Genomic DNA, 11,062 nt, shown 5'->3' on the forward strand with positions numbered 1-11,062 from the left:
GCTCATTTCATTTTTTACATTGCAAAACATTTTTTTTACATGTTTTCCGTTGCATGCCCTAATGAACACAACCCTGGTGATTTTTGTCTAGTCTCGCTGGCAGCCCTGTTTCTACTATCAAAGCTCAAAATGGACCTTAAAAGTTATTTTGACTTCAGTTTTTAATTTCAACACTCATCTCCAAGAAATGCAGGCCGGTAGCTTTTAGCATAATGTTCCACATTGGAATAAAAAAGCCTAAGTAAGTAAATAAGTAAAATGATAGCTTTCTCTTCACCAGGCTTTAATACAGTTCAGATAGTGTGAAAAGTATATGACTAGATGGCTGAAGAAATAAGAGAATTGTGGAGTGACAGAGACAGACAGGTACACAGCACATCAGACCAAATAGAGAACACTTAATGATATTAGCTGGCTAATTAAAGGCTTTTACACACTTTCAAGTTATAATTTTTGCTTGCACTTTAAATATAGACCTGTGTATTTCATGAAGTAAATATTTAAGGCTAACCCTGACCAACCCTCTATGTGAAAGCACTTCCCCCTGACTTCTAACCCCTGGCCTTGTGTACCTCGTCATGGAGTTTGGAGGGCACAACGCTCAATACTAAATGTGTAGTGCATAATAGACATAGCTAACTCTCTCTGTGTTAGATATTTGATTCCACAAAATGTATGATACTGACCGTTATTATGAACTGGGAGGATGAATCATCAGCGTCCTTTATTGTTGTGAAATTGAATGGCAGATCTTTCCAGGGCAGTTCACCTAACAGGAGGGCTTCTGATTGAAGCCAATATCAACTGACTGTAATTGGTTAAACCTCATGGTCTTACATTAGACAGCACAACTCCATCTACCTGTCGTGATACAATGGGATTGTCCTGTATGGGTTAGGATTTGGTGTATGGTGTGGTGGGGTGCAGTGCTAGTATGCTCATGAGTAATGACACATCTCCATGTCTTCTAGTGAAACAACTTTGCAAAGTGCAGACAGGAGCAAGTAGAGATAAAACATTAACATAGCTTGATTGAACAAGAGTCCAACAATATCCAGATTAACAAAGGTATCCTGTACCCACCCTCCCTCACGAAAAGACAGTCTTGCAGCACTTTGGAGTAGAGCATGTACAAACAAGGAGTTCTTTAGGAACATATTTCTTCTTCAACATATCCAGTCATTTCAAATACATATTTTTGGAATGTGAGGTGAAATCACTGCTGCTGACTTGACATTGTTGATAGTCCAACGTAAGTGGGGATGAAGTATCAAAGCAATCTGCAAACATATGCACACTATGCACGGATGCACCCACGAACAGGCACACACACATACAAGCTCACACACACACACACACACACACGCACCCATACAACCGCAAGCATACACACACATGCAGAAACTGTCCTTTTGCAATGAAGCTGACCGCTTAAACACAGTAAACATCAAACAAGCTTCGAAGGTTGTTCATACACAACTTCGGCCCCTTAGCGTACAGAGAAACAAAGAATCAACTGGAGACAAGGAACAAAAAATGATAATAATAATATCTTTGGCAAAAAGCAGTTTTAAAAATGAGAATGTCATTTTAACTTTGTCAACTTCAGAATATGCCAATAAAAAACAGCAACAACTAAAACACACAGGTAAGCAAGTGGTGAGTGTCCCTACAACCGGAGTCACAGCCAGTCCAGCACTGTCTGTAGGTCCCAGATGGACCTCTGCTCATCTTGTGGTTGGATGCTTCAGTGTGAAGTTTCCCTTAAATACAGATCTACGATCAGCTTTCCCTCCCCTATTCCTAATATTAACCATTGTTGGGGAAAATGCTAAATTGAACCAAGATCAGCATCTAGGGGCAACGCACCCTACTCCTGGTTGGATCAACATTGTTAAGTGGCTTTCCTATGTATCCTTTCTATGTACTCAAACTGCTCTCCACCAATCTTTAAGAAATGGGATAGCTATAAGCAATATGGTGGCAAGGCCTATCAGTAGGCTTCAATATTGCTTTCACCTGTCCATTGATTTTGTGTATGATGATTTTGATTTAGTATATTTTGAATATTAAGATCCTCGCCCCTGCTATGAGGTCACAATGAAGCACATTCAAAAAGATTCATTGTGATGTCACAGAGGGAGCTGAGTGGTGTCTGTGAGGACTCACAGAAGCCAGTGCACTTCATGTGAAGCAACAGAGAAAGAGGGAGAGCTGAGTCTATATGGATCCATCAGCCACATTGTACTATGTGTATACTATATAAGGAATGCAGGCCGGAAGCAGTGGTGCTCTCTTGTGGAAGCCTTATGTGCCTCAAGGCAAGTAATATAGGGAATAGGGATGACATTTGAGATAAAGCCATATACAATGTTCAATCACAGTGAAGTTTCTGCACTTCCTGTGAGGTCATAGAGGCAGCTGAACCCATCCTGTGATGTCACAGCCAAGTTTCTGTGCTTCCTGCGAGGTCACAAAGGCAGCTGTACCCATCCTGTGATGTTACAGTGGTTTCAGTGAGAGCCCTCAGTCAATAGAGGGCTCCGGTTTAAATTGTAAACAGGACACACAGCGAGTACAGAGACAACACAGTAGCACAGAGAAAGGGGAGGGGATAGACAGTCTATAGTGGCTCCTCCTCCCCGGCCCCCTACCAAGTCCAGCAAATAATAAATAAAACGTGCCTTTGTGCCCCACCGGTGGAGGGGTTGACTGGGGCATGGAGAAAGAGGAAAAATACCATAACACTGGAATTACACACACATCAGCTGATTACAACATTTCTCTCCACGTGACGTGCCTCCCTCTCGCTCACCTGAGTCTGTCCTGCTCTACCTACAAACCACTAGTAATCCAGCATCATGTACAAAGAAAATAAAACTAGAAGAAAAAACATCAGATGATTAGTTAGAGGTTCTCTTCCTCCTCCTCTTGATTCTCCAAGCAGCTTCCACAGACAGCACCCCCCACTGGTTCTCTAAGGCCCTACCACACCACGCATCGGTGACCCGAGTTCATAGGGGAGCCAGTGGGGCATTGGAAGTGCTCAGCAAAGTCTGGCGAGTTGGAGAGGGTGCCGATGACGCGGTATTTTGGGGGGCTGTGGGGGTCCGTCATGAGTCCTTCGTGGGCGCTCTCCGGGGTTCGCACGGAACACCACACCTGAGAGAAGAGAGGATCTTCCGATAAATTAAACAGGCAGTAGCTAGATTATTCTCCTCTCTAGCTTCCCAACTGTTGCATATTATACTCATTCTGTTTCCAAAATAGTGTTTTATTCATTTGTACCCACATTTGTTCATCCACTTCTCCAACAGTAGTTTTAATATTCCACTCTTACTTTCACCCCAATTGCATGTGAACTCCATGTCATTTCACCCCCTTGTCTTATATCATGATGTAGGAGTTCATCCTGAGAGCGTGACCTGACTTGAAAAACTTGGGCCCCTAGTTTTATAGCTTATGATATTGTCATGCAAACCCTGAGCCCCAATCATGAGTATTTGATACGTGAACTTTATCAGGATGTGTGTAACGCATCTAGTTGACACTCATCACCTACCTGGGCAAATCCCACAAAGAATAGTTGGTCATTGGTCAGGTTGACCGCTGGCAGCCTCTTCTCCTCACCATTCTCCTGCACCCACGCCTGGTACGCCTGAACACAACAGGAAATTTGTTTTTACAATAATAACATTATCCGCCACTCTGATGGCCCTGAGCTGAAGTATAGTAAGACTATTGTATAGTATAATAAGAGTCATGCTGTCCAGGATCCCACCACTGACACCATGTGAAATAAAACCGTAATAACATCATAGTAACATGTTGTTACATAGTAGTAACTATGCAATTGCTTTATAAATACATAGCAATGGATTTGGCAGTAATGGATTGAGCTATAACTGCTCAACCCCATTACTGTTACAAAATAACTGAACTTTACTACAGTTAATAATTATTACAGTGATAAATAAGTTAGTATGTGAGCAACTAAATGTAATGCATTATCAAGTAGGGAGACCTACTCACCTTATAGGCTGCCTTTAGGCCTCCGTTGTCAGCAATGTTCTCTCCCAGCGTCTGCTTGCCATTTATATGCTCCCCATTGATTGTAAACCCGTTGTACTGCTCCACCATGCATTCCGTGTGGTTCTTAAATGCTTCCACAGAGGAATTTTGCCACCATGGTCGAAGGTTCCCGTCTTTGTCGTATTCCCTTCCTGATTAAGGAAAAATCATCTTAAAAAGTGCTTCATCTTTACAAACATGCACACCTAGTAATCATGTCTGTGCATGCATGCTAGTGTGTGTTGGTCAGTTGGAGTTTTGTGAGGATGCGTCCATGAGTTCTGTGGAATCTGTTAAATGTGGACACCAACCTTGGTCATCAAAGGCATGAGTGAGCTCGTGTCCCATCACCACTCCTATCCCCCCGAAGTTCAATGCTCTGCAGAGAATTCACATGGGGTCAGAAAAGCAAGCGAGCACACATGCGCGCGCACGCAGACACACACACACACACACACACACACACACACACACACACACACACACACACACACACACACACACACACACACACACACACACACACACACACACACACTCACTTGGGGTGATCCTGGGCATAAAAGGGTGCCTGAAGGATTCCAGCTGGGAAGACAATGCCATTCTTGGTGGGCATGTAGTAGGCGTTGACTGTGGGAGGGGTCATACTCCATCTAGAAGGATGGTGGCAGAGATGTGTATAAAAAAGCAAACCTGTGAAAGCTGGTGAGAGTAGGACGACTAATTGTCATTCTGAAATGGGCTTAATGGAATAGTATGTGTTTGATACCGTTCCATTCATTGTGCTCAAGCCAATTACAATGAGCCTGTCCTCCGTGACACCAGACAACACTGGAGCAAAAAGCATCCAACTTAATGTAGTGTTTGACCAGAGTCAAATTTGTGCACTTTATAGGGAATAGAGCGCAATTTCAGATCAATTGACGATGTTGATAATGATGATGAGTGCAGCTGATGAAGACTCACTGGTCTCTGTTGGGCGGCTTGCGGAGCTGATCGGCCATCACCCTGGCGGAGAAATTGTAGAAGTTGAGTGCGTTCTGGAAGAAGTTTTCTTCCGAGACGTCATACTATGGAGAGAGACAGACATACAGACAGAAAGACGGGCAATAAATAATTACTCACTGATTAAAAACATTAAAAGGTGTCCTTGTCATTTCACCTTCAACTTCAACTTGTTTGAAGAACTCACAGGGTTCAATGTATGGGGCTCAATGTATGGTGTTCAATCATGACACATCTCAACAAAAGGTACTAACTCACCCCGTCATAAACATCATCCAGTTCTTTGGGTTCCAGGATGAAGTCAGGGAATCCAATCATGTCGTAGATGGCGTCTGCCTGAAGACCAAGAGAGCAAAAGGGATAAGAGAGGGCAAGATGGAGGAAAGGGACAAGAAACCTCCTGGTTTCAACATTTGGAGGTCTGGAAAAAGAGGGTTAACTACTGTATTGTAACCTGTAAACCCATATTACTCCCTCCCTGTCCACTCTCTCTTACATGTGCGCAGGTGTGCACAGGTATGCATGTGCACGCGCGCGCACACACACATTCTTTCACAGACATAGATAGCCTCTGGCACCCAAACATAGCCTATCCAGTAGGTGACATCATCTCTGACCTTGTCTTTGGCTGCCTGACGCGTTTGTTTGTCCATCCACTTGAGGTGATCAAGAGCATCTTTGAAGGCAGTACGGATTTCATTGATCATCCCCTCTGCCTTATTGTGGGGTGAGAGACAGACATTAAATGTAAGAAGCAAGAAAGAGGGAAAGATGATGTAGATCCTTCTTTGACAATTACACTTAGATATAGACTAAATACCCGGGGCAATCTGAACCCTCGCGAATTATAATAAAAACCAAGAACACTTGCACGTGAGAGTCTATTTCCAACCTGTATAAAGCTACCAGCCCTTCTTCTGTGCCTCCTCTCTCTCCCCTTCCACGTCTCTCTCTTCTACTTGCCCCTCTTTTCTCTACCAAATAACAATCTCTCCATTTTAATAGCATGTTTTTTCTCTCCTATATTGGTCTCTCCCCTCTGCAGGACAGAGAACTATTACTAAATTAGTATTTAATTAAATGTAAACATTTATAATAATTTACAGGAAATATATAAACATTATAATCTGTACAATTCATAAGCATTTATAACATTATACAAAGCATTCATAAGTATTCATAAACATTTAAGCATTTAAAATAGATTATTCATGAAAATTATAATAATGTCCTAATGATCCATAAGATCATTTTATGATTACCTTTTATTAGGCCTATACTTGGTAAGCACTAGGGGACAGTCATGGATTGTTCACCATGGTAAAACACTTGAATATACTCTAATGCAGTTGTGCACCTATTATACTCACAATCTCTTTGCTGTGTTTATCAAACGTAGCTTTGACAAAGAGTGCACCCAGGGCGAAGCCGAGCGTGTCATCTGTGTTCCCAATGCAGGTCTGCCATCGTGGTGTGCAGGACTGAGCGAACACACACACACACAATAAGTTTCTCACCAGCTGTTTACTGTGCTGAGGCAGCACACATTCCTTGCTGTGAGCCCAAACAGAGGCTCACATAAAAATCACCAGGTCTAGTTACCCTGACACAGATTAAGCATAGTCCTGGACTAAAAAGCATGCTCAACAGAGAATCTCCATTGAAATTCCTTTTTAGTCAAGGACTAGGCTTTATCTGTGTCTGGGAAACTGGCCCTAACAAGGTATTTCCTGACGCAGGGTTATCCCTAGGGCACTACTTTTAACCGAAGCCAAAAGTAGGACTCAGCCTAAAAACACACCTTCTTGGTTCCATACAGGCTCTCTAGCAGCTTGTCCTGGGCGTTCTCAAAGCGCTGGTCCAGACTGGACGCTCCTTTCTGCACCAGGTTCCAGATCATGTAGTTGTTGAGCAGGCTGAGGGCGGGGAGAGACAGAAGAGACAGGGAGAAACAGGGAGAGATGAGGAGAGACGGGAGGAAGAGGCAACATGAGGACAAGTTGGTGACAAGGATAAGAAAAGAAAAAACAACGACAGTCAATAGTTGGGGCAATCCAATGACTGTCTTTCCTCATGGGCAAAGCTGGTTGCATGGACGTTATTATGACGTATTTCATCATGTTATGGTCAGGCCAGGTTATATAAAGAATTTTGGTAACACTTTCTACGAAGACCATATGCATAATGTAGGCAGTCATTGTAAATAATAATTTGTTCTTAACTTACTTGCCTAGTTAAATAAAGGTTAAATATATATATTTTAAATACACAGCAATATACAGTACCAGTCAAAAGTTGACACACCTACTATTTTAATGGTTTATCTTTGCTATATTTTTATTTTTTAACTATTTTCTACATTGTAGAATAATAGTGAAGACATCAAAACTATGAAATAACACATTTGGAATCATGTAGTAACCAACAAAGTGTTAAACAAATCAAAATTTATTTTAGTAGCCACTCTTTGCTTTACATTTACATTTAAGTCATTTAGCAGACGCTCTTATCCAGAGCGACTTACAAATTGGTGCATTCACCTTATGACATCCAGTGGAGCAGCCACTTTACAATAGTGCATCTACATCTTTTAAGGGGGGTGAGAAGGATTACTTTATCCTATCCTAGGTATTCCTTAAAGAGGTGGGGTTTCAGGTGTCTCCGGAAGGTGGTGATTGACTCCGCTGTCCTGGCGTCGTGAGGGAGTTTGTTCCACCATTGGGGGGCCAGAGCAGCGAACAGTTTTGACTGGGCTGAGCGGGAACTGTACTTCCTCAGTGGTAGGGAGGCGAGCAGGCCAGAGGTGGATGAACGCAGTGCCCTTGTTTGGGTGTAGGGCCTGATCAGAGCCTGGAGGTACTGAGGTGCCGTTCCCCTCACAGCTCCGTAGGCAAGCACCATGGTCTTGTAGCGGATGCGAGCTTCAACTAGAAGCCAGTGGAGAGAGCGGAGGAGCGGGGTGACGTGAGAGAACTTGGGAAGGTTGAACACCAGACGGGCTGCGGCGTTCTGGATGAGTTGTAGGGGTTTAATGGCACAGGCAGGGAGCCCAGCCAACAGCGAGTTGCAGTAATCCAGACGGGAGATGACAAGTGCCTGGATTAGGACCTGCGCCGCTTCCTGTGTGAGGCAGGGTCGTACTCTGCGGATGTTGTAGAGCATGAACCTACAGGAACGGGCCACCGCCTTGATGTTAGTTGAGAACGACAGGGTGTTGTCCAGGATCACGCCAAGGTTCTTAGCGCTCTGGGAGGAGGACACAGTGGAGTTGTCAACCGGGATGGCGAGATCATGGAACGGGCAGTCCTTCCCCGGGAGGAAGAGCAGCTCCGTCTTGCCGAGGTTCAGCTTGAGGTGGTGATCCGTCATCCACACTGATATGTCTGCCAGACATGCAGAGATGCGATTCGCCACCTGGTCATCAGAAGGGGGAAAGGAGAAGATTAATTGTGTGTCGTCTGCATAGCAATGATAGGAGAGACCATGTGAGGTTATGACAGAGCCAAGTGACTTGGTGTATAGCGAGAATAGGAGAGGGCCTAGAACAGAGCCCTGGGGGACACCAGTGGTGAGAGCACGTGGTGAGGAGACGGATTCTCGCCACGCCACCTGGTAGGAGCGACCTGTCAGGTAGGACGCAATCCAAGCGTGGGCCGCGCCGGAGATGCCCAACTCTGAGAGGGTGGAGAGGAGGATCTGATGGTTCACAGTATCGAAGGCAGCCGATAGGTCTAGAAGGATGAGAGCAGAGGAGAGAGAGTTAGCTTTAGCAGTGCGGAGCGCCTCCGTGATACAGAGAAGAGCAGTCTCAGTTGAATGACTAGTCTTGAAACCTGACTGATTTGGATCAAGAAGGTCATTCTGAGAGAGATAGCGGGAGAGCTGGCCAAGGACGGCACGTTCAAGGGTTTTGGAGAGAAAAGAAAGAAGGGATACTGGTCTGTAGTTGTTGACATCGGAGGGATCGAGTGTAGGTTTTTTCAGAAGGGGTGCAACTCTCGCTCTCTTGAAGACGGAAGGGACGTAGCCAGCGGTCAGGGATGAGTTGATGAGCGAGGTGAGGTAAGGGAGAAGGTCTCCGGAAATGGTCTGGAGAAGAGAGGAGGGGATAGGGTCAAGCGGGCAGGTTGTTGGGCGGCCGGCCGTCACAAGACACGAGATTTCATCTGGAGAGAGAGGGGAGAAAGAGGTCAGAGCACAGGGTAGGGCAGTGTGAGCAGAACCAGCGGTGTCGTTTGACTTAGCAAACGAGGATCGGATGTCGTCGACCTTCTTTTCAAAATGGTTGACGAAGTCATCTGCAGAGAGGGAGGAGGGGGAGGGGGGGATTCAGGAGGGAGGAGAAGGTGGCAAAGAGCTTCCTAGGGTTAGAGGCAGATGCTTGGAATTTAGAGTGGTAGAAAGTGGCTTTAGCAGCAGCGACAGAAGAGGAAAATGTAGAGAGGAGGGAGTGAAAGGATGCCAGGTCCGCAGGGAGGCGAGTTTTCCTCCATTTCCGCACTGCTGCCCGGAGCCCTGTTCTGTGAGCTCGCAATGAGTCGTCGAGCCACGGAGCGGGAGGGGAGGACCGAGCCGGCCTGGAGGATAGGGGACATAGAGAGTCAAAGGATGCAGAAAGGGAGGAGAGGAGGGTTGAGGAGGCAGAATCAGGAGATAGGTTGGAGAAGGTTTGAGCAGAGGGAAGAGATGATAGGATGGAAGAGGAGAGAGTAGCGGGGGAGAGAGAGCGAAGGTTGGGACGGCGCGATACCATCCGAGTAGGGGCAGTGTGGGAAGTGTTGGATGAGCGCGAGAGGGAAAAGGATACAAGGTAGTGGTCGGAGACTTGGAGGGGAGTTGCAATGAGGTTAGTGGAAGAACAGCATCTAGTAAAGATGAGGTCGAGCGTATTGCCTGCCTTGTGAGTAGGGGGGGAAGGTGAGAGGGAGAGGTCAAAAGAGGAGAGGAGTGGAAAGAAGGAGGCAGAGAGGAATGAGTCAAAGGTAGACGTGGGGAGGTTAAAGTCGTGAACAAAAAGGAGGGACATTATCGACCAAAATTAACATTTATTGTCTAACATGGAGACCTGGGAGTGCCACCAGATGAAGATCATCAAAGGTAAGTGATTTATTTTAATGCTATTTCTGACTTTTGTGACACCTCTCCTTGTTTGGAAAATGGCTGCATGGGTTTCTGTGGCTTGAAGCTGACCAAACATAATCGCAGTGTGCTTTCGCCATAAGGCATTTTTGAAATCTGACGCAGCGGTTGAGTTAAGGAGAAGTTTATCTATAATTCCATGTTTAACACTTGTATCGTTTATCAATGTTTATGATGAGTATTTCTGTTATTGATGTGGCTCTCTGCATTTTCACCGGATGTTTGTTTGAGACAATGCATTTCTGACCATAACGCGCCAATGTAAACTGAGATTTTTGGATATAAATATGAACTTTATCGAACAAAACATACATGCATTGTGTAACATGAAGTCCTATGAGTGCCATCTGATGAAGATCATTAAAGGTTAGTGATTAATTTGATCTCTATTTCTGCTTTTTGTGACTCCTCTCTTTGGCTGGAAAAATGGCTGTGTTTTTCTGTGACTAGGTACTGACCTAACATAATTGTTGGGTGTGCTTTCGCAGTAAAGCCATTTTGAAATCAGACACTGTGGTTGGATTTACAAGAAGTATGTATTTAAACTGGTGGATAATACTTGTATGTTTGAGGAATTTTAATTATGTGATTTCTGTTGTTTTTAATTTGGCGCCCTGCAATTTCACTGGCTGTTGTTGAGGTGGGACGCTAGCGTGTCAAATGTGTCGAAAATCACAAATTGGTTGCATAGTCAACTTCCACACAGCTCTGACACACACACTTATCCCACAAGACATGCCACCAAGGGTCTTTTCACAGTACCCCCCCTCACCCCCAAAAATGTGTGTGGTTCTGTCCTTGAGCTGTTCTTGTCTATTGATGTTCTGTATAATGTTTCATGTTTTGT

At 44.8% G+C, this 11,062-nt stretch overlaps 1 protein-coding gene across 4 annotated transcripts in view; it reads right to left on the reverse strand.

The window, feature by feature from the left end:
- Positions 1 to 266: 266 nt before the first annotated feature.
- Positions 267 to 11,062, reverse strand: part of LOC115106780 (endothelin-converting enzyme 2-like) — a 79,632-nt gene continuing 68,836 nt past the window's right edge. For all 4 annotated transcript variants that reach the window (XM_029629851.2, XM_029629849.2, XM_029629852.2 and 1 more), the window contains 10 exons: positions 6,878 to 6,992; positions 6,447 to 6,557; positions 5,694 to 5,792; positions 5,335 to 5,412; positions 5,038 to 5,141; positions 4,614 to 4,724; positions 4,383 to 4,450; positions 4,033 to 4,223; positions 3,563 to 3,658; positions 267 to 3,162 (listed from right to left, as the gene is read on the reverse strand). In XM_029629851.2, coding sequence (XP_029485711.1) covers positions 2,986 to 3,162; positions 3,563 to 3,658; positions 4,033 to 4,223; positions 4,383 to 4,450; positions 4,614 to 4,724; positions 5,038 to 5,141; positions 5,335 to 5,412; positions 5,694 to 5,792; positions 6,447 to 6,557; positions 6,878 to 6,992 — 1,150 coding nt within the window. In that variant the 3' untranslated portion in view covers positions 267 to 2,985. The remainder of the gene's footprint in view (positions 3,163 to 3,562; positions 3,659 to 4,032; positions 4,224 to 4,382; positions 4,451 to 4,613; positions 4,725 to 5,037; positions 5,142 to 5,334; positions 5,413 to 5,693; positions 5,793 to 6,446; positions 6,558 to 6,877; positions 6,993 to 11,062) is intronic.

The sequence above is a fragment of the Oncorhynchus nerka genome, linkage group LG23, assembly GCF_034236695.1.
Source record: "Oncorhynchus nerka isolate Pitt River linkage group LG23, Oner_Uvic_2.0, whole genome shotgun sequence".
Lineage (NCBI taxonomy): Eukaryota > Metazoa > Chordata > Actinopteri > Salmoniformes > Salmonidae > Oncorhynchus > Oncorhynchus nerka.